Here is a 26,121-nt window from a genome sequence, read left to right as displayed (position 1 = left end):
GTCGAGGTGAATCGCTCATGGGACTTAGCAAGTTCTACTTGCCCTGACTGCAGTGGCATGTGCAGGGCTACCTGGGCTACACGCTGGATCCCACTCTTCTGTCCAGTTTATTTTTCTCTGCTGCCCCTGTATTGAGCTGTTCTGCCACTGTGAAGTATCAGGGACTCTGAATCCCTCATTGTGGACTCAAATTAAGCCATCAAGTGGCACCATGCTGTCTACATTAAACCCCATCAGAGAGGGCTGAGCATGGCCCAGAGCACTTTTGGATGTCTTGACCAAATTAAAACTCCAACCTTGCAGCTCCATGTAAACGCTTATGATCACAGCTGCAACAACTGTACGCTGAGGACAGCCTGTGAGCTCCTGAAAGAGACAGCACTATTGCTGTGGAACCATCCTGCCCTCTCCAGCTGGCTCAGCCCGCTGTGCTGCAGCAGCTCACCCCAGAGCCAAAGCACACTCCAAGTTACCACTAAGTCCTGCAGGGCTCCAAAATAGCACTCGGACACCATCTTAACAAGAGGTCTGCTGCAAGCATGAGGACCCTCAAGTTTTCCTCTACATATTTCAGCAAAAAGCCATTAATACCACATGGTCTATCTTCAGACAGCGGCATCAGCTCCTGCAGCCCTTCTCTCGCTAAGTCTGCTAATGCCAACCAACCTCCTTGATTTAAACCATCAAACCTGAGAGCAAGGAGGTCAAGAGAAACTCAGGGCTTTATAATCAGAAAAGAAACCCAACCCAGCTAGCTGGGGACCAGCTCTTAGAAGCCCACAGCTCAGAGGGGGAAGCCTGTAGCAGCCGAGGCTGGAGGTAACCTCTTGCTTTGTCTAACCAGCAGCATGGTGTGGGTATCATCCCAGAACAGTCTGCAGGCAGTGTCTCGAACTCTAGCAAAGGACAATGAGCAGGTTGAATATTTTCTGTCTTTAAACACTTGCCTTTTAATGGAAAATCACCTTTTCAATTAAAAATAGCCTCTTGGCCAGTGCTTTTCACCTCTTTTGAAATTCTCCTTTTTTTTTCAGTGTCACCAGAAAAAAAAGAAAATTAAAAAAATCAGAGTTTTCATAATTTGGGGGTTTTGTTTCTTTTTCCTGATCTTTTGATTCTCTTTTTCCTTCTCACAATGAAATACTGCAGAATAAATCATGTCCCCATGTGGGAGTTTTAACAAAATGTTTCATTTTTATCCTTCTTTCTTTCCTGTTGTCACTACTCTTTTCCCTCGAACTTCCCCGAGTCGCGGAGCGGCAGCGTTGCAATCTGTCACGCGGACAGACGAGGCACGGCTGCATCTCACCGCACTGTCTGCTGAGAGGGTCAGAAGGGGCAGATCACTTAACACTACACCTGTTTTATGAATAATAATACAGACAGTTTTGCTGGGTTCCTGGGAGGACATTTTCCCACCAGGATAAGCTCCGCATATTGAACAAATTAATGTCTTTAACTCATTTGACTCTGGTTAGCTCAGTTGCAATGGGAAGCTCCAGCAGTGCCATTTGAGCAGGGGAAAGACCAAGCAGACCTTTGAGGCAGGTTTGTTAGAATGTCTTGTGCTTTCCCTCTCCGCAAGTTCCATTTATGGAGGTATGAGATTATAAATTTGGGGTTGAAGAGCCTGTTTCCAGTGCAAAAATACAGAGAGAAAAAAAAATGAAGCCTGAGAACAGGATCCATGAACCATCAAAAAAATGAAAATTATCCATGAGCACACCAGGTTTGGGTCACCCCAAAATACTCCATCTGGACCAAAATGAAGCACTTTGGTTCTTCCCTCACTGGCTAGACTAGCTCAGAAAATAAAAAGCACATTAAAAAGTCACTTTTTAAAATTACTTTAAAAATTCAAAGAACTCAGAGTCCAAGAGTTTCTTTTTAAGATGGTGGAACGAAATGTTCCGATTCAAAGCAGCAAGTTTCTCCAGGTCTTTCCTTAGCAGGAGCAAGGAGCAAAAATACCCGTCCTCTCTTGGCCAGAGGACTGTGCCCATCAGCACAAGCAGCGATATCCCGAGTGATGTTCCTGCCCAAAAGTCTCAGGAGGGTGTCCCTCAGCCCCATCCCAAGCCAGACGTGTGACCGCAGCAAAAGAGGACACGGCTCTGCCAGCTCCAATCAGTGCCTCTCATATTCTTTTATTTGTTTTGTTGGCTTTTATTGAGAGTGAAAAAATAATTTAAAGCAATTATCTGTACAGAGGGGGCAGGGGAATGGTTAGCTGGTCAGAGGATCTGTGACCCCCCACAGCCAGGCCAGGGAGGGGACGGTTAGAGGGGGTGATTTACAGCTGTACAAAACACGACAATCCCACCGAGGAGGAGTGGAGGGTGGAGGACATCTCTCGAGCTCTTGCAGGCTCAGAGCAGAGGGGTAGGAGGCTGTGCAGGGGCACGGGCGGCCAGGGTCCGGCCAGAGAAGAGCCAGACCCTCAAGTGACCTGCAGGGGTGTCTCCAGCATCTCCATGAGGAAGGTGTCAATGGGGGTGTCCCCAATCAGTTTAAAGAAGAAGAGGTGCTCCAGGCACTTCAGCCCGATGGACCGCAGCGCCGGCAGGCGCAGGAGGAGTTTGGCAAACCTGGAAGAGAGCAGAGTCAGAGGCATGCGGGAGGCACCGGCTGCCCCCTCCCACGTGTTTCCAAGCCTCCGCCAGGTACTTGGAAAGCAGAACCCCAATTCTCCCCCAAAATGCCTTAGGGAGTTCTCTGCCTTAGATTCCCCTATGCTTTCAAAATAAGCATTTCTCTTTGCATGTGCGGAAGGAATATGTATCTCTTCAAAACAGAATTTAGCATTTTTAAAACCTCAAAAAAAAAGAAAAAAGAAGAAAAAAAAAAAGTCCAGATTCTCTAGCCAAGACTTGAACTAGTGACTTACACATCCATGGTGCCATTTAAATCCTTCTTGAAACCGCCTTCAAAAATCCCCAGCCTCCTGAGAGGGTCCGCAACCCCTCGGCACTGCCTCTGCCAACCCCTGCCTCCTGTTTTGAGGCGCAGCTGCAGGGGGGGGGTGCAGCTGGCAGCCTGCCTCCCCCTCCCCACGTCCCGCTTGCAGCGTTCTGCGCTCGCATCTAGAGCCAAAAATAGCAGAAGATGCTGTGGGTGCATCGCTGGGCTGGTGGCGATGGGGACGGATCCAGCGTTTTGAGAGCTCGACCAGCAGAGGGTAGGATTGGATTTGAAAAGCAAGAAAATCGCATCTCGCCGGCACCCTAAAGGCTGAGAGGACAGTGCTGCAGGAGCTGGGCTGCTCAGGCAGTTTTGGCTGGTGTCCTGCCCTGGCTTTGAGGGTGGCTCAGGCAGAGCTAGAACAGACACCCCTGCCTCAGGCTCCTCTTTCCAGGGTGCTGCTCCGAGCTGCCTGCCTTGCCTGGGGACACTCACCGCCCTGGCTGCTCTGGGTACTTCTGCTTCGTGTAGGCTTCCAGTGTGGCGTAGACCTTCTCCCTCAGCGACTCCACTTCTGAGGGGCTGGACAAACCCTTGGCATCTGGGCGAGGGAGAGAATACGGGTAGGGGAAAAAAAATCACTGCAGAGGGGTCCTTTCCACTGCCAGCAGAGTGACTGCACGCACGGGCGGGAGAGGACTTGGGCTCTCTTTAACCGTGCACCCAGGGACTGGGACAAATCTGTCTGCAGTCCTAATGCTCGCTGCCACAGCCCTCTTGCCCGTGACCTGCTGTGGCCCAGAGGGCACACGTGTCACCTGGGACTGCCCCAGGCCTCAGACTTACCTGGGTTAAACAGGACGATGGCTCGCAGGCACCCCAGCTCCGACTTATCCATCTGCATGTCTTTCATTTTGGACACCAGCTCTGTCAAAACTCTGCATGTGGGGGACACGGGTGGGCAGACAATCAGAGCCAGGTACAGACAGCAAGGCTGGAGGCTGAAAAAGATCTGGGACAAGCACTGGGAATATCCCAATTCCTCTCTGCAGGAAGAGGCAGCTTTGAGGGACAGCCATGCCACACACTGCTCTTCTACATGTGCATCAGCAGCATCCAGGGACCTGAGCATCAAACTCGCTCCCATTCTCACTTTGCTCAGCACACAGTTTCCGTGCTGTTCGGACTATGGAGAGCAATTTGCCCTCACTTGCAGAAAACCACGTGGGTTTTTCTCCGCATTTCACCGTGCAAAACATGGGCACTGCCCTTGCACATGCCAGGCAGGGAGCAGGCGTAGCATGGACAGTACATGTGCAGTTGTCATATGAGCAAGTTGGGGTTTAAGGCTTTGCCAGCTAAAGCTCTTGCTGATCAGTATTAGCTCTAGATCCAGTTACAGCTAACTCTTGAGAGAAGGCAGAGAAGCATTCCTCCCCCTGCACACCCAACCAAAGATCTGCTTCTGCAGCTACAAATCCCTTTCCAAGGTGCCTTCACCCCATTCTTGGTTTTTAAGCCAGTCAAGTGTCTCCTCCTCATTCTCAGCTAGTTCTGCCCCAAATCACTATGGGTTTGCTCTAGCTCTAGCTGTCACTAAGGACATGTTTCCCATTCCGAGGGGAAAGACAGAGCCAGCCTGGCTGCCATTGCTAGGGGATGACAGAAAGAGGCCACATACCTGTCAAAGATGGAGCCCACACCAGCACTGTGAGCGCTGCTGCGGTGCACATGCAAGCCCGTGGCCAGAAGGATACCGTCCTGCACTGACACAGAGCGATGGGAGAAAGAGGCAATGAGCAGCTCATTCCAGCCTGCAAGAGGAGGTGGACAGGACACAAGAGGCAGTTCAGCAAAAAATCAGCCCCACATGGAGCAGGAGAGCTGGTTTCTCCCTGCTGGCTTCAGACTCAGCTTACAGGAGAGATGGGACCCCAGGTACCAACTGCACCCTTGCCAACGCTGCAAGGGGTGGTAAACTCTGACCAGCAGCAAGGAAGGTGCAGAAAAAGACTCAAAGGAGGAGGGGAAAAATAAAATAAAATAAAATATGCTGGGTTTTCCTCCTAAGAAAAACATATTCCTTGCATCAGCAACCCCTGTACATCATTTTGCATGTTACACACTAACGTGCCCCACACATAGTAAGTTCTGCAGTTACAGGAATTGCATTAACAAGTCACATTTATTCACCCTCCCCCAACCCTCCTACAAGTCTGCATGAAGAGGGGAACAATCAACAGATTCCACTGCCCCATCCACAACCTCTGCCAACTGCTCATCATGGCTCAGGATGGGTTGCTTGCCCTGTGACAGCAGGAATGGATCAGCTCAGGATTTCACGTTCACCACCCAGCCTGGCTGGCACAGCACACAGCCCAGAGAAGGGATGGGGTACCAGGAATAGCCCCAGAGGCCACAAGTTGGGGATATTACCTGCCCGGAGGAGAATGACTTGGTCTTCCAGCGTCAGGTCGGAGAAGTGGGGGATTCGCTTGGCCCACTCGACGAGTGTGAAGAGCTGCTTGTCAGCTGCATGGCATATGTTGGTGACAGGGTCATTTGTCTAATTAAAAGTGATATCAAAAGGAAAAGAGCAGAGGAAAAGAGGAGAATTTGTCAATGAAAAATCTTTGATAATCACTGTCTGCACTGGACACAGTATCGGATCAAGTTAACAATACTCAGAGCCACAAGTAAAATGACCAAATTGCCAATAAACTCAGCTGTGGGAAAAGAAGATATTTATTACTACTATCCCCTCCACAATCAGCCAAATCATCTGGTTGCTAGACTTTTCCATTTGCTTGCTGTTCTTTGCAAAGCAAGCCTTGCATTGCAGGCTGCAGTCCTGCTTCCAGAGCGTATCTAAAAGCCATCAAGCAGCCTCTGAATGGGCATGAACAGCAGTTTTATCCAAACCAGTAAAACCACAGCAGTAAACCTGCTATGCCCAGCTCCATTCCAGTCTCGGTCACTGCAGCAGAGAAGCAGTGTCCAGGGCTGTGCAACTGTGGAAGCCAGCACAGGGCTCAGACTCTCCAGCATCCACCTATTGCCCTATCTACTCGTTGAAACCAATGGGAACTGGAAAAAAAATGCTAGGAAAATAACGTATAGGCTGTTTCCTAATTGTCATTCAGAGTAGCTTCAAAAGAAAAATTGCTGGTGATTTTTAGTCGGTGCGAAGCAAAATCCCCTTGCAAAATGCTAGCCGTTCACGTGGGGTTTATCTTTTCAAATCGCACCTCAAAGGCTCTCATCTCAAGCTGCAAGTGATGTTAGTGGCCCTTACTGAGCTCTCTGTGTTCACGTCGCTGTACGCCTCCGTCTTGGGTTCGACTGCCAGCTCGGCTTCCAGGATCCTCTCCACTGGCATGTCCTCGCTGCCACTGCTTGTGGATTCAGCTTCATTCTCGCTACGCTCCCTGCTCCTCTGCCTCTCCTCCTGCACAGCTGCAGGACAGAAACACAGCTCTTTACATCCACAGCAATACTTACCCGCTTGCAGTGGGTCCCCTTTCCTCTGGAAGAAGGGATATTTCAGATATCCATCCCTCCAAAAAACTTTGGGATTGCTGTAGACCAGTGGCCTCCAAATTTGACAAAAGGTTGTGATTTCCTAGGTATGAAGCTCCAGAATAGAGGAAAGAGGAATTGATACCTCCAGGTGGCAGCCTGGAATCGGCTGTTACTAGATGCTGGAGGAGGCAGGAGGGACCCAGCACCCAGACACTGAGGTTTGCTGTGTTTGTGAAGTGCTTCAAACCGTCCCACAGCAGCCAGAGCAGCCAGCAGCAGGGCTTAGATGGTCCCTCGCTCCCAGCTGGATCCACACACGCTGCCTATCTCATTCCTGAGCAAAAGATTACCCAGCCTGACCCAGCCCTGGTGTCACCTCTCCCTCCACCATCTCTCTTCCCAACCCTCTCCACTAGAAAGCAGTTCCTAGCACCTCTGAATGCCCCAATGTCTTCACTCTCTTCTCCCATCTCTATACATTTTCCAAAGTATCTACTGACTGGAGGAACAGAATCACTGAAATTCTCTCCAGATCTCAGCTATTAACTCCCAGGCCTGCTGGGTGTGTGGAGGACAGGTCAGTGTGGGACATATATACGTAGTACGCCAAGCCTTGTGCTCAACAGAAGTCCTGGGTGCACATTTTTGTTGGAGAAATCCCAAAGGGAAATAAGAAAATCCTGCTTAAAAAAAAAAAAAAAAAAAAAAAAAGTGACCAGCAGGGGTCATTATCAGTTTAGCTCATTGCTGGGGAGAAATGTCCCAAAACTACAGCCCTGCTAGCATCACTCCCCTGTGTGAGCACACAGCACCAGGCAGGGGCCAAAAATGCCCTGTAACCCCTAAGGGACAGGTAGGCAGCCAGCTTGGTTTCAAGGAACGCCCTGTACTGAGTTGCAGGCAGTTACACACCCAAAATGAAGGTTCAGTGGGGGAGAAGCTGGCTGCAAAGCTGGCCCCTGCCACACAGACATTGGTGCTTCAGTATTCAACAGCTTAACGGCTTCCCTACCTTTTAGCTAAGCACCAGGCAGTCACTATCCAGAGGTGTGGAAAAACCACCAAGGCCAAGGGATAAAAAGTCCTTTTAGAGGAGAGGGGACCTGCATAAACACTAGGGGACATCAAGGAAGGGTCCAGCTCAGCAAGCCCACAGCTCACAGCAAGCCTGCACAAGATTTTGACCCCTATTTTCTCAATTAGGGAAGTGCTGCTGGAAGAAGGGTGTGACAAGTTTTAGGTCAGATACTTGGAACAGGAGATTTCTTTCCCATTTGTCTTTATTGCTCTGCTGTACCCAGTGGTGTCAGGAAATACCTTGCATCAGCCTTGCCTTGCCCTGGCTTATGTTAGGGTGCTTTCAGGGGAAGGACCAAACCACAGGAGGTTCCTCAGCACTGAGACTCCTGACCACTTTGCAATGCTCAGCACTTCCCTGCGTTTCTCTCAGCTGGGACGATGTGCTTCCCAACACTGCCCAGCTGCTGGGGAACTGGCAGCACCCAAGGAGATGGTTCAGTGGGGCATCCAGTCTGGCACCAGCAAGGGAGGGCAACACAGGACACATATATGTGCCAGCCAGCTGGAGGAAGCATTTGACCTCTTTAGGGTAATGGACAGGAAGAAACCAGGGAAGTGTTTCTAAAGTCATCAAAATCTTAGCTGAAGAAAGAGCATGCCAAGGAAATACCAGTCCCATCACTCAGCCCCCAAACTCATCCAGCATTCCTTGTTCAAGCTGCAATCTGTCCCCAGTTTCTGCAGCTCCTGGAAAGCTCCTGTGATTATTGCAGCCAAACCTCTGCAGGATCCACCAAGATTCTGCGGTTTAAATTTTCATGTTCTGCAAAGGGAAGTTATGTTGACACCCTGGACCTCTGAATCACTTTGCACCCAGCTGGAAGGGAAAGCTGTGCCTGGGATTAGGTTTTTGATTCAAGCTCGGCATTTCGCAGTCCTCCACTGCCCTGAGCGGTTGAGGCAGCGCAGCATCGATGATGCTACAGGGAACAGGATGAGGCTCAGCCTCTGCCCAGTGTTACAGCTGCTTCCCCAGGCTCTGGGCTGCACAGTCTGAGCTCCCACACAAGGATTGACTTGTGTTTTCTGCAGGGGGACAGTGTGGCCTCCAAAAAGGGACGGCTACACTGCCTGCTAGCATTCAACCCTGGAGGCAGCACAGTTATTTTATCTTGGAAAAAAGCAGCTTAAATACTGTGCTACTTGTCATTACCTGACCTTGCATCTGTCAGGATAATTTGGGAGACAATCCAGCTCAGCGGTCCTTGCTCCACCAAGGAGGGAGCAGCTAGCTGCAGGGGGCAGAGGTGGAGAGATAAACACCCATAGCATTGGGCTTGCCTTTGCATGTGTCCTGGTTTCAGCTGGGATAGAGTTAATTTTCCTTCTAGTAGCTGGTATAGCGTTATGTCTTGGATTCAGTATGAGAAGAATGTTGATAACACTGGTGTTTTCAGTTGTTGCTAAGTAGTGTTTAGACTAAGTCAAGGATTTTTCAGCTTCTGATGCCCAGCCAGCAAGAAGGCTGGAGGGGCACAAGAAGTTGGGAGGGGACACAGCCAGGACAGCTGACCCAAACTGGTCAAAGTGGTGAGCAATTGCATTGTGCATCACTTGTTTTGTATATTCCAATCTTTTTATTATTGTTGTCATTTTATTATTGTTATTATCATCATTATTAGTTTCTTCCTTTCTGTTCTATTAAACTGTTCTCATCTCAACCTATGAGTTTTACCTTTTTTCCTTCCGATTCTCTCTCCCATCCCACTGGGTGAGTGAGCAGCTGTGTGGTGCTTAGTTGCTGGCTGGAGCTAAACCACGACACACTACATACCAGAGACTCACACGGTGGTGGCTTTTACAAAGACCTTTGTACTATCTAGAGTTGCGTGGGGGAGAGGCAGGGCTGCAGGACACACTGCAGACACGTCACCCTCAGCAGCTCCTGGAGGCTTCCTTAAAATCAGTGCAAAATCCCTCTAAGTCCAATTGCCTCAGGTCAGATCCTTGCTCCAGATCAACACCTTAGATGGTTTGGGCCAGAAACAGAGTCCTTCAGGGGTTGCAGTAAATGCATGTGGAGTATGGAAGAGGCTGCACGAACTGCTTCCATACAGCGCTCTCCTGCAGCACAAACACCAGAGGATGTGAGCTGTACCAGAGCTCATCCTCAAAGGTGAGGTTATGAGTGGAAATGACAGACAACTATAAAATAAAAGATAGAAATAAGTTATTCACCCTTATCTTCCAGTGCAAGAATTAGGTGGTGACAAATGAAGCCAGTAAGCTGAAAACAAAAAAGGAGGTTGCTCTTCACGCAGGAGACAAGCAGGCTGCAAGAGGTTTACAGGAGTCCAAGGCATCCAGGCCATTAAGGACCACTAACTAAAGGCAAGCATGGGTCAAAATCAGTTAATAGGTTCAATAGTCACCAGTATGTGTGGTTAGGTGGGATGGGAAGAAAAATACAATGTAATAGCTTCCCCATCAGCCTTGTTTCCTTTACAAAACGAGGTCAAGAACACCCTGAAGCTGTCAGGGTGGGTTTTCGGAATGCTCCAGCCTTGGAGGGCCACCGAGAGCCAGATTTACCCTAATGAATGCAAGGAAAATTTCTACAAGCCCATTCCTTCCACTAGCCTGCACATACCTTCCCTCTTCATCCCCATTGCGAGGCACTTCTGATAGCGGCAGTACTGGCAGCGGTTGCGTTGGCGCTTGTCTATGAGGCAGTCCTTGTTGTCGCGGCAAGTGTAGATCAGGTCCTTCCGGATCGTCCTCTTGAAGAAGCCTTTGCAGCCCTCACAGCTGTACACCCCATAGTGCTTCCCTGGGGAGGCAAGGGGAGGCCATCAACGGGCAGGCAGGCATTTGCCCTTCCCTTCAGCACGGAGGAGCTCAAACCAACCCCAAAGGTGAAAAAACTGGCTGCAGGGTAACACCTTAGCAGGCCAGACTTGGCTTTAGTGGCTCTTCACAGCAATAGTGACCAGCAGCAGTCAAACTATAGGACTACTGCTTTCCTGTGATAAGGAGGGACCGCATCCCAGGGGAAGGACGTGGAGTCACATCTAGCTGCAGTGCAAGTGCAGAAAAGCCATAGGTAGCAAGTGGGATGCACTGATATAGAGGGGGTCTGCAATGCCCAGCCAGGCTGCAGGTCTCTGGGGTAGGAGAAAAAAAAACCGGCACAGCCAAAGCCCAGCTAATACAAAGCACAGGTAAGTAAAAGCACAAGCGATTCTGGTAAATTTACCTTTGATAAACAGGGACAAAATGTAAAATGAGATTATACACATAAGGGAGAAGAGCACGGCTTTTAGTTTTGCTCTCTTTTGGGCACAGGGCAACTAATCTGCAAAACAGACAGCCTGCCCTTGGGTAAGCCAGACCCAGCTACAAATCCTGCAATGCCAGTATGGCCCCAGTGAGCCTCCACAGTGTTCACTCTTGCACAAGCCTTGCTTCAGAGCATCAGGGGAGTTTTCATTACACAAAGCCTTCCCCAAGAAAAAAAAACCTCCTACCTGAGGACCTGTCCCCACAGATGGCACAGATGTGTTTGGCTAAGGAACCTGGGCTTGTGGATGGATAATTCATGTTCCCGATCCCCGGGAGACCCGGCAAGGGCTTTACGTCCTCCAAGCTGTTGACATTGTTCAGGACGTTGAGCTGCAGAAGCAGAAACCACAAGACAGGTTAGAGAGACTCATACCTCAATGAAACCATCCCCAAATTGAGCTGACCCCTCCCTTGATGCTCCTGCTGGGCTCGTCCCACAAGCTTATCCCCTGCAACTCCATGGGGCTGCCATGGGCAGAGAGACATCCTCTGGTGAATCCAGCTGGAGGAGTTTAAGCAGATGCCTGGTAGCAGAATTGCCTCTCACCCTGCCCTGATGCTGTAACCAAAGCCAGGACTAAGCAGAGCTGGAAAAGGGCAGACAGCAATCCTCAGCTGCTCACTTACAGCCTCCAAGCGACAAGGCTGGTGGGATCCTGTCCGCGTCATTAGAGGATGCTGATCACTGGCTGCTTGTGGCCCCGAGCACTAACAGCTTAGTAAGGAAGAGCTTTGCAGCCAGACAATTTGTTGCAATTAAACCTGCACTGCTGCATGGCTAGGGAAGCTGTAATGATTTAAAAAAAAAAAAAAAAAGTGTTAAGTAGGCTCCCTTCCCTGTCTCATGATATGCAAATCTGCATAAACACATGAAAACATGGCCATCTTGGTCTTTCCCTGGGACTTAGGTTCCCAAATGCTATCACAGGCTGGAAAACGGAGCAGATTTGGGGTTGCCAGATTTAAAAAAAAAAAAAACAGAGCAGGCTAAGCATCTAAAAATCAGCTGCAGTGAGATGCAGGCAAACGGCCTAGAGCCCCCAGCTGAGATTCCCAGTAGCTGCTCACGGTTGCTGCAAGTTAAAGGTTACAAACTGACATCGATTAGAGACCAAAGCCTGATGTTGCCCAGGGCTTCGGTTTATTGTTGTTTGCTTTTGAGCTGTTGTTGGCAGGGCAGTGAGGATTAAGGGCCATTGAACACGTCTTGTCAAAAGCTGTCTGGGCAGAGCAATGTCTCTCCAAAACCACTATCAAATCATCTTTCCCATTGCCATACTTCGAGGGCTGGGGATGGTTTCTTCATCATTGAGGTTGTTTTTAACAGTCACCCCAATTTGTCAGCTGAAGTTCTTCTTCCCAGCAAGAGGGCGGACGCAGGGACAGAAAACAAGGCTTTGGATGAAAATCCAGCTACAGCCTTCATTACAGTCTCCATAACTTCTAAACCACTAGATTTCATGCATGCTGTTGCAAGTTCTCATTTGCTCCACGAAATTGCCCATTTCCCATGAAAAAGTATAATAATTTCCACAGGAAGTTTCAGCAAAGAACAAGAAGGGTTCATCCCATTGGGATTTTTGGACGTGTCATTAGAAAAATAAAAAGGTGAAGCCTGTTTTCATCTTCCCTCACCACCGTCCCTTCATTTTCAAAGCTTCAAAGGTCTGATGACATTGAAAATACGAATTATCCACCAAAAATTACCAGATTAGGAGCCAGGTTATTTTGCCCCACTGGAAAATAAAAGCGTATAGGGAAAAATTGCCCAGAGGAACAGAGGTCTGCTCTCCCCAGCAGAGACCCAAGCCCAGGCACTGGCAGCTGTAAATCCTCATGCTTCAAAATCTGCACTTGGCCCTAGGAAAGGAGAAATCAACCCCTTCCTCCCCACAAGTGTCCAGCCACTTTTTTTACCCTATAACTTCTTCTTGGCAAGATGCTGAGCCAGGAGGAACTTTTTATGGTTTAAAACGTTACTCAGAGCTCAGGTACCACCTTTTCTTTCTCTCTGGCTGCACTCTGAGACAATAACAGAGAGGAAGGGTGTATGGGGGGGCGGGAAACGGGGCAGTTTTAGCCATCAGTGTCCTTGGAGCTTGACTCTTGCAGGTTAAGTGCAATCATGTATGATATCTGGGACAACTCCTTGAACCCAAATCCATTAGCTGCCTCCCTGCTGAATCCCCAAGGCCCAGCTGTCTCCTTGCATTAGAGGCAACACAAACGAAGCCCACTCCTCGGAGCTGGGAACTTGGCACAGCGCCCGGATTGGGGAAGCCGCTTCCCCGACCATCCCCAACCCCAAAGGAAAGGCTCCCACGCAGCCAGTGTTGCCACCAGCTCCACCACCATGAAGTCCCTGCCCTGGATGCCACGGGCACACATATCATCGGGTCGATGGGGAACTGTTGGGTGGTGCAACGGGAGGAAGGATGCTCACTGCAGACAGCCCAGGCCCACGCAGGAGTTGAGGATGCTGGTGAAAGGCAAGCCAAGCCTGCCAAATTACCCTTATACTCTCTCAGAGCTCTTCAGGGGCTTCCACATACCATCCTCTCCAGCCCTGGTGGCAGGTATAGGAAGAGCTTCAGACAGACCGTGGTGTAGCACTGGGGTATGGGGCAGACAGGGCTTGGGGACCACCTCCCCGCTGTTGCCTCAGCAGGAGCCGTGAGGCTCTTGAGCACTCCCTACCTTCAGGTCCCACTAATAAAACGCGAAGTCTTGTTAATAAAAGGCAGAATTTCCACTACTTTCTGGACTCCCAGAACATTTCAGCACACTATCAAAATTCCACACTGCCACCTCGGTCCCAGCCATGCCAGAGGTGGTGTCAGGCTCTTGGGCCAGCGAGTCCCTGTCCCTGCCCCACAGAGCCACTCTGGAAGGCTCCCAGCCCATCCGTGGCTCCGGGGAGGCACCAACCTTAATGCCTGGGTCTTCCTCCTGTCTGGAGGGGAAACCTCAGCACCTGAGTGAGCTCAGGCATTAAGGACGGGAGCGCTTCATTTTTCTACAGGCAAAGTTTATATGCAACACGGAGTACGTGGCTGGCATTTAGCATTAACATTTGTCTCTCTCCAGAAAGTCTGTCTCCTTTCCAAATAAACAAAACAGATATCCTTTTGCAGGAAAAAGGGGAATGCTTCACATGATGCAGCCCTTGGCTATCCCAATTATTTCCACATACACACTGCAATAGATGCAGTGGAGGAGAACTGGACTTCACCCGTAGTGAGAACAAACCTGGGAATTAGCTTTCTCCTCTTATTGTGCAGGGTATTTTGAAATATATACAGGTGTCTTCTCTATGTCTGTGCCAGGATGATATAGGCAGAAAGATTCACGTGCTGGAAATTGCTCTTTATAGCCGATCTCCTTAAGTGGCCAAAACACACCGGAGTCCCCACCTGCCAACCCACTCCCCCAGGTTTTGGGACTTTACCCAGACCGAACACCACGAATTGTAGCAAAGCAAGTGTGCGCATCTGCCTACCTGCGGACTGGCGTGCGTCACAAAATTCATGCCTGGGGCTGAGGACAGAGCGACGGGGTGCGAGCCAATGGAGGACGCAATGACCCTGTATGGCGAGCCCAGCGCGTTCACCGGAGACCCGATCGCGTTCATGGGGGACGGCAGCGCCCGGGAGGCGTTCGCAGGGGCCTCGAGGTAGTTGTGGTGCCCCTCCACCGAATTTCCCGTGGAAAGGCTCGACGATGGGCTCACAGATGTGGAGCTGGCGTGAACAGGGGAATCTACGGGGAGAAGCAGAAAGATTAAATGCACTATGAGCGAGGCCGGCTGTACAGCAATCAGCTGCCCAGCCTTGGTCATGTCAGCTTAGATGCTGGCCAAGGCTCAAAGCCAATCAGCAAACATGCCTTATGCTATAAAGGTAAACAGCAAAACATTGGTTATGGTAGGGGAAATAGAGTTATGTACAGCAATAAAACATATTATGAATATAATACTTAATAATCAAATCTTCCTTCACTGCTTTGGTGCCTCAGCTGACTTGAAAGAAGGCACTGCTGCCTGCCTGCCTCAGGCTGGTTTTCTCTGAACTATTCCCTGAGGTCCTATTTCTTTTGTCCAAGCCGGCTCTAGAGACAGCGCGCATCTGAAACCATGAAATCCCCACCAACCAGACTAGAAACCCTAAACGGTCCCCGTGTCTTATGAAGCACCTTCGCTCCTGCGATGGCTTGGACATCGTGCTCAGGAGGCTTCTCTTCCCCTTCCCATGGTTCAGCTCTTCCCCTTCCCACCCACTTCCCTCTCCACCGTGCTGTTTCATGTGGTCCTCCAGCTCTCAAATCTTGATGGCAGCATCTTCAGAAGGAGCTGGAGCAATGCAGGACAGAAACTGCCCATGACATGCTAGCAATGCAGATGACAGGACAAGCCACCCACAAAATATTTTGCCCATTACTTTTCCTCGCTTAGTACGAGACAGAGCAGAGACTGTGGCCACACAGACGTACGTACCTGGGCAGACAGTCTCACAGCCACAAGGAAAGAGGGTTTCCTCCTTCCACACTAAAGAGCTCCAGTACACATTGCCAAACTGAGCCTCACGGTAGCCCTGTAAGATCAATCTGCCCCTGAATCCCGCTGGGGAAAAGGTAGCATAGAAAAGCAATATAACCTTGATCATTGCCACTTCAGGGCAGTCTCTGAGGTTGAACACATCACCCAAGGCCTAAACGCTGTCTTCTATAAGACCAGTCTCAAATATTCAGAGGGTATCTGGGCGTCAAATGCCCACTAGTCCTGACGGGTTATGTATCTAGCTGTATTTTAAGGATTTATATGACCTTCTCTCCCTCCCCTAGAATTTACCAACCCCAGTTAGCATTAGCTGTTGTTAACATTTCAATGAACCATTGTTTCTCTGATGGTTTTTCAACACAGGAGATCATTCCCTGGAGTAGCAAGGCAAAGATGTTGTGTGGGAAGGTCACACAGTTGGTTTTCCATGGCTGGCACAGAGGATGCTTGTTCCCATTGCATTTGCAAGTAAGGCAGCGCTTTGGTGTTTTGTTTGTTTTTTTCCTCCTTTTAACATTATTGCAAAGTTATTTACGTGACAGTGTTTGTTATTTTACCTGAAGTAACAATCAAATCTGATTCAAAGGGAAGATGCACAATAAAGACGGGAAAAGGTCAGCTTGCTGAATAACATTAAAGACATTTGTCAGAGTCAAGGAGGACTCGATCCGCTGTTATCAACCCACTTCAGACTTAATTCTGCAGAGAGAGGGGGAGAAAAGGTCTTTGTCAATTCTTGCTTTGGCTTTTTGGATCAATTCTCCCAGTGGGAAAGCGATGTGCGGCAAGAGGAAGCCGGCTCAATGACAACAGCAGAAGCCTTGGAGGCAGCAAGGCGGTCTGGAGGCAGAGCCAGGGCTCCTGCCTGCTGCTGGAGAGAGTCACCCCACATCCCCCTGCCACCATCACGGAGACACGCAGCCTGGTTTCTGTTAGTAGACAGCAAAATCCCTACCTCGTAATGGCTTCCAAGCGCAAAAGACTTTCGCCCCAGAGACAGCTGCCAGGAGAGCCTTTAGCAGTGGACAGAAGCTGTGCTGTTTGCCTGGCCCCTGCCTTACCTAAGCGCTCAGCTCACAGAGGTACCTGGGTTGTCTCCTGGCACTTAAAAGGGCCATCCTGACTTGTGCCATTATCGGCTTCAGAGAAAAGCAAATGCATTTTTCATCACCTGTGAGTAGTCTGGTGCCATAGCATGCAGTCCTCCCCAGCATCTGTAGCACAGACTTACAAAGAAATTGTTTTTATGCCTCTTTAAACAACTAGATAAACAACATTGCCTTTGAGGAACATTCAGCTTGGAAAATAAGCCACTGAAGGGGAGATTGGGCGGAAATCTATCACACCAGGACAGCTAAGGAGAAGAATGATTCTTCATCCTTTTCCATTAACACAGAAAAGGGCATATTTTGAAACTATCATGCAGAAGATTTAAACCAATAAGAAAAGACTCCCAGGAGAGTTACTTAACTGTTTGCATTTACACCAGACCTTACAGAAACACTGTCACTACTAAGCTTCTCCATTAGAAAGGCTCCAAGTTTTGTAAGGACCCAGAGCAAGGCTTTCACCCAAGGAGACTGCTGGCCAGGGCAAGCCCAATGGTGTGCTTTGTGTCCATGCCAAGAGGCAACTGTTCAAGGGCTATGGCCAGGGGAATCCCTTAGCTCCCAGGGCAGGATCAAATGTCAAAGCCAGGAAGCCTGGAGGGCTTGTGGCTACCTCTCTTACCCCAGCAATGAGACACCAAAGAGGAAGCATGAATGCATGAAGGAGTTTTTTGCTGGTAGAGATGGATGGATAAATGAAAATATCTACTGGAGAGCACCGAGGTGTGTCGTGGTTTAACCCCAGCCAGCAACTAAGCACCACACAGCTGCTCACTCACTCCCCCCACCCGAGTGGGATGGGAGAGAGAATTGGAAGGAAAAAGGTAAAACTCGTGGGTTGAGATAAGAACAGTTTAATAGAACAGAAAGGAAGAAACTAATAATGATAATAGTAACAATAATAAAATGACAACAATAATAAAAGGATTGGAATATACAAAACAAGTGATGCACGATGCAATTGCTCACCACTCGCTGACTGATGCCCATTTAGTTCCCAAGCAGCGATTCCCCCCCAGGCCAACTCCCCTAGTTTATATACTGGACATGACGTCACATGGTCTGGAATACCCCTCTGGCCAGTTTGGGTCAGCTGCCCTGGCTGTGTGCCCTCCCAACTTCTTGTGCCCCTCCAGCCTTCTTGTCTGGGCATGAGAAGCTGAAAAATCCTTGACTTAGTCTAAACACTACCTAGCAACAACTGAAAACCTCAGTGTGTTATCAACATTCTTCTCATGCTGAATCCAAGACATAACACTATACCAGCTACTAGAAAGAAAATTAACCCTATCGCAGCCGAAACCAGGACAAGAAGCAAAGCCAGGTTCTGCCAGGGCCTGACAACACAAAGCACAGTGCTTGACCACGCTGCCCTACCAAGGCTGTGACAAATCTGTTGGTCAAAACTATCAGTGTTAACTTTTCATTTACCAATGAACAATTTTATCCATCCATTATAAACTGTAATACAAACCCCATTTAGAAAAGCAGAGACAAAACAAAACAAACAAACAAAAAAAAACATCAAAGCAAAGCACTCCTGCAAGGTGGTCCAAACTTTGACTTCTAGTCCCTCCCTGCGATGAGTTTGCCAAGTCAATCCCTGAGGGAGCAGAAATGCACCCTCCCACACCTGGGGAAACACTCCTCTCAGCTTCTCATTTTCAGGCTGGAGTGCTCCAGGAGAGATACAAGATGTGACTGCTACCAGGTTATCAGCTTGTGCAAGGAACAATTTGCACAGCTGGCAGAAGGTGTGCAGGAAGAGCCATGCTAAAGCATCCTTGACACTGGGGTTACTTATTCCCTGAGTACCCTCCAAGTTGTTTCGTCAGCCCAAAGGAGCCAGGGTGGCTTGGACCATGCAGACAGAGATTGCAAGCCTGATTCATTTTGGTTGAAAATGATTAAACGAAATGATCTGCAGGAAAATACTGACGGTCCACATCCCACATCCCAACAGAAAGCAACCAGAAAGGCCTTGAGCTCGCAGGGATGGCACGGCTTTCCTCGAGGTATTTTCTCCCATCATTTGGGGGACAAACAGAAGCGTCAGGATGGAAGCAGAGCGGGGCCAGCGAGGAGCTGCTCTGCAGTAGGGAAGCAGCTCTGGGACAGAGCAGGGGGGACTGGGGAGACAGGACTCACGCCAGCCACAGCTGGCCACCTCTGGCTCTCCAGCAGCATGCGGCACAGGTGACATTTACGCAGGGCCAAAGCGGACCTGGAGTCTGTCCGTCAGGTAATGCGAGGTGACAAGCAACGCCGGGGATTCAGCCAGCTGTGGCTGGGCCCCACAGAGCGGAGGGCAGCCCTGCGTCAGGAGGCGAGGGCTCTGTGCCTGGCACGGCCCCTGCCCGCGAGCACCGAGTGCGGCTCCCAGACCGGCCAGGTCCCCCACGTCTGCTGGGGAAGACCAGCTGAGACCCTGCATCAAGCATCTGGGCTTGCTACTGCTTTCAACCACCGACTCCAGATTCAAGACCAGCTTATTTCTGATCCACAAATGAGGCTGTTTACATCCTTCTTCCCTATCTCCCCCATCCACATTAATGCTTGGACAGGTAGTTTCCTGAAGAGAGGTTCAGGGAAGCCTGATACCGTCTTTATTTCTCTCCTGGAGGAGCAGGGGAAGAGAGGACAGGCAGGAACTGCCTTGTGCGGATTCTCTGATGTCTCCACTGCAAACATGCAGTGTCCTGAGAACCCAATGCCTCTATCAACCCTCCACAAGCTTTCTTGTACAGAAACTCACACACTCCAGCCTTCTCTTTGTAGGAAGCAAAGTTTAAAAAAGAAGAAACTTGCTTCTGAGTGCTTCGCTGTTTCAAACTGCCTCTGCAAATGTAGCACATCACTTGCTGCAAACAGCAGCTGTGGGTTGGAAGCGTACACACAGATCCTGTTGCTTTAGCATTCAGAATAAGGATCATATCCAACATCAGCGTAGACAACTCTGCTGACATTAGAAAAAAATGAGGGAAGACCCTAAGAACCACTCAGTTCTCTGCATTTTGAAAACAGTGCCCTTGAGGACATAAGCAAGTGTTAAATTCACCCACCAGTGACTGAAGCCAAGCAAGGACACAAAGCTTTGATACTCCACTTCCACCTGTGTTTTACCTCCACTTTAGCAAAATCCTAGTCCAGGGATGGCAAACTTGCATGAATAGCCTCATAAAATCAGGAATAGAAGAACACCGTCCACATCACAGCAGATGCATAGGTGTCCGACAGATGCACCTGCAGAGCACAAAACTCCAGGTCTACCACAGCAATGCTAAACAGCCAGGTCTGGGCTAACACAGCTAAAGTGGTCCAGGACCAATGCTAGCTTGATAAAGCCAGCTTGGATACCTCTGTGCTGTGAGCACTTCACAGGTAAAACTGGGGCAGGCGTGGAGGCAAAGGCTACCTGCAAGAGTGTGCAAGTGACCCCAAATGCTTCAGCAAAAGCAGTAGGAAGAGAAGTGTCCAGGCTGCAACCAATAAAGCTATTTTGATTTTCACCCAAATAATGGCAGGAAACACCAGTCTCAGCAACTACATTTGAGCAGAAAGTGGAACGAGAACGCACAGAGACCAGAAACATCCAAGCCCTACATACGCTGTCTATTTAACCAACATGCGTTGCAAGTTTGTTTTCGTTCATACCCCTTCAGCTCTAACACCTAGCAAAGCCTTGAGAGGAAAGGTATCTGTGTTACACACTGGGGTCTTTCTTCAACTAAGGCCTAAAGCAATCCTACCTCCTGAGACCTGCAGATCCCTGGCAAGCCTAGAGATGATGATACTTTCAACCTTCACAGTTTTGTTTTTAATGTCAGAGAAAATCAAAAGCTGGAGTTGTTCAAATAACAAAAAAACACATTTGTGCTTTTGAGGCCTCAGATATACACGGAAAGGATTCATTTCCTTGGCATGAACAATTAAAGGTGCAAGTTGCCCCGCCTGACACACGACTAGCAAAACTTTGCAGATACTACATCCTCCGCAGATCAGAAAGCACCAAGAAGTGGGAAGAGACATGCAGAGAAGGGCTGATTTCAGCAGAGGAGCACAGGCGTGCGTGGGAGGTACAGCTTGGCAGGCAACTTGTCCTTGGGGACGACCTTCAAGGGAAAATACCTGTGAGAAACACTCCTGAAACTGGATGCAGTTATGTAGCAGGGAACCCGTGCTAACTGGAATCAAAGTTTTGCTGCTATGACTGCAGAAGTAGTTTTTATTGAATACATGGAAGATAAACCGAAAAACTGTTCCCTTTCTGGTGATATTTTTAACTCTCCAAGCAGATTTCCATAGGCAGTACAGATTGCCATGCTAATATCCTACAGAAAGGTTATTGTTTTTGTCTTGCTTTTAAGGTCCAGTAACCTTTGTGCTTCCATCTCCCTACTCAACTCTGAGTCAATAAATAATGCAGCCTCCCCCTGACAGTAAACATCATGGAGGAGAAAAAAATTTTTGGAGGTGTGCTGGCACATACATGAGCAGGGGCTTCTGCGACAGGGATCTGCACAGGGCAGGAGAAAGTTTCCCTCAGCTCTCCAGGTGGTGGGAAAAGCTGCTCCTTCTCTCAGGTAATGCTCCTGTGCCGCCCTTCCAAACAGGGGCCACCCAAAACCTGACCCACAAGAAGCCGTGGGCTGGAAGCACACGAGAATTTCACCTGCCCTGGTGCAGTCTCAGCATCAGATGCTATTTTGAGATCTTGGTCTGCTTTGACTGGAATTGGACAGTGGGTCAATAGCTTAATACGTCCAAGGACATTGGACAAAACGCACCTGCACTGCAACCACATATTCTCCTCTCTGGGAAGCCAAGCGAAGGAGGAGGGAAGGAAGGAGCAAAATCCACAGAAACTACACAAGCTTTGCCATGACTTTGACAGCAGCCATGCATTACATGCAAGGGTAACTTTATGACTATGGTGATCTTGCCAACCAAAGACTCCTTTAGCAACTGCTTGTCAGGTAATTAAAATAAAGACTGCAAGGCAAATGTACTCACCCTAACAAGGTATCACATCCCCCCTGGTGACCACAGTAACACACAAGAGTTGGATAAAGTTTCTCATCTCCAAAGAAATAACAGTTGTTGAATTTGAGGCCTGAAGGGTTTTTTCATGATTGTCTGATCAGATTTCCCACTGAAAAAACGTGCACAAATTCCTACAGTGGTCTTTAAACTCCTGGAGAGACTACAGGTCCCCATCAGAAAGGATCCCACCAGCTACAGGGTCTGTGGCTGCCCCAGGCAATTGAAGGCAATTAAAAAAAAACCAACAACAACAACAACAAAAAAAACCAAACAAAAAACCCCCACAAAACAATAAAAATAAATAAAACAAAAAAATCTGCATTGCTTTGGCTGCAGGAGTTGCCCAGTCACTGGATTCTCTCACACCTTTGCTGGGCCAAAGAGCCTTCTTCCATCTTGACATATGCAGTTACAGGCACAGACATGGCAAGCTGTGGCACCCAGGGAAAAAAGCATCCTGCAGGTCACAAAACCTGGGACCATCATAGGAGAAAAAGGTGCCCACCAGCCAGGCAGCAGCCCCACTGCAGGCACAACCTGGGTTTTCCTCCCCCTATCCCCCAAACGACCTGGCCTAACCCTGCTTTGCTTGGGAGAGCTGACAAGATTGCAGCCGGAGGTGGTGTGGCCACAGGCCAAGTTACATGAGTACTAATAAAAGAGACTTTGTGGAGGAGCCAAGTTAGTTCTTGTCCCCAACCAACTGCCAGAGAGTGCTCAAAGAGAGAGGACAGCCAGCACAGCATCTTTCCTTGCCCTGGGAGCTGGGGTCCGGATGAAATGCATCCTTCTGGAGAATAAAAACACGTTTTGAAGCCCTTTCCTTGCTCCTATAGCCCAGGCTGTGAAGGCAAATCCATCTACCTTATTGCAAGTCTCCTGCCTTAGATGACTAAGGGTCGCTCATCTGAACACTTTCCCTGCTAGTCTACAAACTCATCTGTAATACTTTAGCGTCTGACTGTCCTTTTGTCATCTCAAATCATCTGCTTATTACCAATTTGTGTATGTACATTCTCAGCCAAATTCGATGGTGTAATGCAGACATTTAAGATCAAAGTGACAGTTATACACACTGTCAAAAACATGTACCTTATTTTTAACCTGAATGCAGATAAAATTAAGTTAAAGCATATGTAACAGTTACTTGAATGCAAGAAAGAAGACAGCAAATACAGGCCTTTTTTTTTTTTTTTTTTTTTTTTGCTGTTATGCTCAAAATGAAGCCCAGAATTTCAGAGCTAAAGGAAATCTGAATACGACGATAAAATCTAGACACACTGAACAGCAGCAGCCACATCACCTTAACTGTGCCCTCCAGCAACATGGTGCAGGAATAATGAATGCAACAAGCTGACAGCCTAGTGTGGACACTGCCCTTTTCCACCGCCCTGATGTCCCCCTTCATGGTGCCAGCACGGGCAGGACCAGGAACAGTTTCATAGCTATTGTAAAGGAGGGAGGAGCAGCAAAGACACATTGCAGGCCTGATGGAGATGCAGGTTGCCTTCATGGGCTTTGTGGCGAGGACCCCAAGGCGGTGGGGAGCTGCCACACACTCCCTCTCATTAATGGTCACCACGATCTTGCCCTGCTTCATCCCTCTCAAAGCCTGACTGTCCTCTCGCACAGCTCATGGGCCCTAAAGTTGTCTGGCCAGAGCAGCAGTTGCCTTCTCAAACAGCCAGAAATCCCTCTGTGCAGACCCAACGACCCAAGAAGAGACAGCCCCCACACCACCCGCAGGACCCCAGCCCCACCAGCCTGGACGGAAGCGTGGAAGCTCTCCGGCTTTGAGGGGGCTGTAGATGTGAGTGGTAACCTGCAGGACTAGAGCGTCCAGGGAGCACAGGCCAGGCCAGAGCAGCTGTTTTAAAATACCCCAAACAAAACTTGGGCAATGATTTTGCGTCTCTGTCAGCAGTTCCCCTGCAGAAGACACCTCTATTTTTCTAAACCAAGTGAGAAGCAGGTTAAAACACCAGTTAAATATACTTTTAAATGAAAGTTAAAGTCCCAATATACTGAACTGTTGGTGGGCTGTAGAATAGTTCCTTTGCCTTTACTGGTGGAGCAGAAACACCTCTGCTCCTACTACCAATTTCTTTTCCTAGAAATCTCCCAAAGGCTATGCTGAGTGCTGTGACCCCTGTTTCTACAGGGATCTGTGCCTGGTTCCTATGAAGATGAGTCTGAATGTCACTTTTCTTTCGCTTCCTTGTAAATTTGTAATACTCCACAAATTAAACACAAACAACACTTCCATTGTTTTACTCTTATTGCAGCAATAGGAGTTTGGCTTGTCTTTGCTTGTTCCTTAAAACCACCAGTGAGCAATAGATTCTTCCAGCGAGTCGTCTCTTTTCTGCAGAAACTGCCTAAAAAGGTATTTTGGAAAGTCAAGCGCTTGTGAAACTTGGGGATGACTTGATGCAATACCAATGACTTTTCTGGAGTTGGACAATTACCAGAGGTGAGCATCTGGTGCAAGAGGGAGGAAAAAAAAATATACACGTAGCAGGAACATCCCACGTGCAATTCAATGCCTGCACAAACCTCTTCTCTAGCAGAGAAATAAAAGGTCGATGTATACAGCCTGGGGGCCTCCAGAGCAAGTCCTGGAGGCATTTACCCACCCTGAAGGGCTGGAAACTCGAGGGGTTTTCCAGAGATACTAAGACTTTGCACATTCATAAACAACAATGCACTTTAACTTCCCTGGAGCAGCATCAATATTTTGTCAACAGCCGATACGTGGGTGCTCCCAGCTCCTCGCAGCCAAGCACTCCAACCTGCCCGCTCCCTGCCTCCGTTGGGGAGCACCCTACAGCTCCTCAACCCACTCCCCTTACACATCCCCCCCCCGCCCGTTAGGACAAGAGGGGAATAACTTCAGATAAAAATAATGAGCGAGCCCCAGTAATTGCAAAGCCCATTTCCCAAGAGCAGTTCTGGTTTCTGCAACTGGGGCTCTCTCACAGCTGGCGTGCGCGGGGGTATTGCAGCTCACAGCCACGCAGACGCAGCCCTTCACAGACAGCTATCTCACTGTGCAGCCTCATTTGGCTAATCTGACACAGCTTCACGCGATTATGGTGGTATCTGTGTCACAAGGGCAGGAGACAGCCACCAGGCAAGGAAAGAGCCCTCTTTAGGTTTTCTTGGGGGCTGTTTTATGTTTTAAAAGGAATTTTTTCCTCCAACAACTTAATAAAAACGCAATTAGAAAGATAATTACTTGGTTTGATCCTATTCTTTCAATGCATAGATTCAGTCCATCACACGCAAACACATACATGCATCTCTCAAATGCCATATGCTAAACTTCAGAGCAAAGAGTCGTGGTTTGACTCAAGCCTGCATAATTTCAGGCAGCTTGGTTTGGCTGCGCTGAAGTTCACAGCACATATAATCACAGAAAAGCTTCAATCACAAGCACACAGGCAATGCAGGTTACAGCCACAAACGAGCTAGGTTAAACGTGTTTTTAAATTCCCTTTACCCGCCCCCCCCATACTCCTACTGCGGGATCAGTTCCTCCACCTAACCCAGAAGGCACAGATTGCAAACGCAAGTAAAATACTTACTGCCAAAGCCCGCGGGAAACTTAATGAAGTGAGGATAATTCCCATACATGTTTAATCTTCAGTTCATCTCTTGCCTTTCTAAACACAACTGCCTCCTCTAACTTCAAAGCCGCCCGGAGTGCCGTGCAACCCGCTGGGGTCGGGACATGGCTCTGCAGGAGCGGGGGCTCTCGGAAGGTGCCGGGGCAGCTGCCTTCTTCTCCCGTGGCCTCATCCTTCCTTCAGGCCGACGGCAGCTGCTCGCCGGGATGAGACATGCTCTTGTTCGCCGCCGCTCAGGGCTGGCTCCCGTGCTCAGCTGTCTCGGCTCCCTGCGAATTCACGGCAGACCGTCCGGGGAGCATAATCGCCCAGATAAGACGCCGATCAATGCATGACGACTCCGGTATAGATCAGAATATTGGGAGGAGGGGGGGGGGGTTAAGTTGTTTAGGGGAGGAGCATCGTGGGGAAGGAGGGGGGTGCTTTGCTTTTCCACCAGTGAAGACTCGATGCAGTTTATTAGTTATACTAGCCCCAGCCATGTGGAGGTGTTTTCCAGACACGCAAAGGACCAACCCTCGCCCAGAGGGGCCGGTGCCCTGATGATGGGCTGGCGGAGAGGGCAGCAGCACACGTGCAACCACCCCAGCGCTTTGGGGCTAGGGATGTGCAGGGCAGGGAGCTCCAAAGCGCTCCCATCCCGCACCGAGTTTGCCTCGGCTGCGCTCCTGGCATCGAGTCGTGGCCCCTGCGGTGCTCGGCCGTGGTCACCCCTAGGAAACGCAGCCAGGGCTGAGGAGGACCAGGACCTTACTGGGGCTAGTGGTGTCGGAAGCTCAACTCCCCTCCCCAAGCCCACTGAAAGCAGTCCAGAAGACACCCAAAAAAAGCATCATTAGCCGGTTACTAAAGCTGTTTGGAATGAGGCGGGGGCATGGGACAGAGCCCCAGGGGCTCAATCCACACAACACAGTCAGTAAAGCATTGACAGCTATGGCAGCAGAATGCAGTAAGCTTCACAGACAGTCCCATACCTACATCCACAACTTCAATTTAAAGC

At 49.3% G+C, this 26,121-nt stretch overlaps 2 protein-coding genes across 2 annotated transcripts in view; one reads left to right on the top strand and one right to left on the bottom strand.

The window, feature by feature from the left end:
* The window catches only part of LOC142035872 (14 kDa phosphohistidine phosphatase-like), a 381,702-nt gene that overhangs the window by 297,185 nt on the left and 58,396 nt on the right, over positions 1 to 26,121 (top strand). The window lies entirely within an intron of this gene.
* On the bottom strand, positions 2,122 to 25,472 carry RXRG (retinoid X receptor gamma). The gene is made up of 10 exons (XM_075038485.1): positions 25,080 to 25,472; positions 14,285 to 14,544; positions 10,971 to 11,115; positions 10,094 to 10,273; positions 6,197 to 6,357; positions 5,338 to 5,467; positions 4,583 to 4,715; positions 3,748 to 3,839; positions 3,397 to 3,502; positions 2,122 to 2,588 (listed from the first exon to the last, which is right to left on the bottom strand). Exons 1-10 carry the CDS (start codon positions 25,126 to 25,128, stop codon positions 2,441 to 2,443), a joined length of 1,404 nt encoding a protein of 467 aa, XP_074894586.1. The 5' UTR covers positions 25,129 to 25,472; the 3' UTR covers positions 2,122 to 2,440.

Source organism: Buteo buteo, chromosome 10 (assembly GCF_964188355.1).
Source record: "Buteo buteo chromosome 10, bButBut1.hap1.1, whole genome shotgun sequence".
Taxonomy (NCBI): Eukaryota; Metazoa; Chordata; class Aves; order Accipitriformes; family Accipitridae; genus Buteo; species Buteo buteo.
This window is presented reverse-complemented; position numbering and strand designations above follow the sequence as displayed.

Bases quoted from the DNA above. Each gene is read 5' to 3' on its own strand.
- RXRG (XM_075038485.1), bottom strand. From the start codon at position 25,128: ATGTATGGGAATTATCCTCACTTCATTAAGTTTCCCGCGGGCTTTGGC. The intron at 5,468-6,196 runs GTAAGGGCCACT...ACTTTTAATTAG, and splicing joins ACGTGAACACAGAGAGCTCA to ACAAATGACCCTGTCACCAA. The intron at 4,716-5,337 runs GTAATATCCCCA...CTCCTCTTGCAG, and splicing joins AGTCATTCTCCTCCGGGCAG to GCTGGAATGAGCTGCTCATT.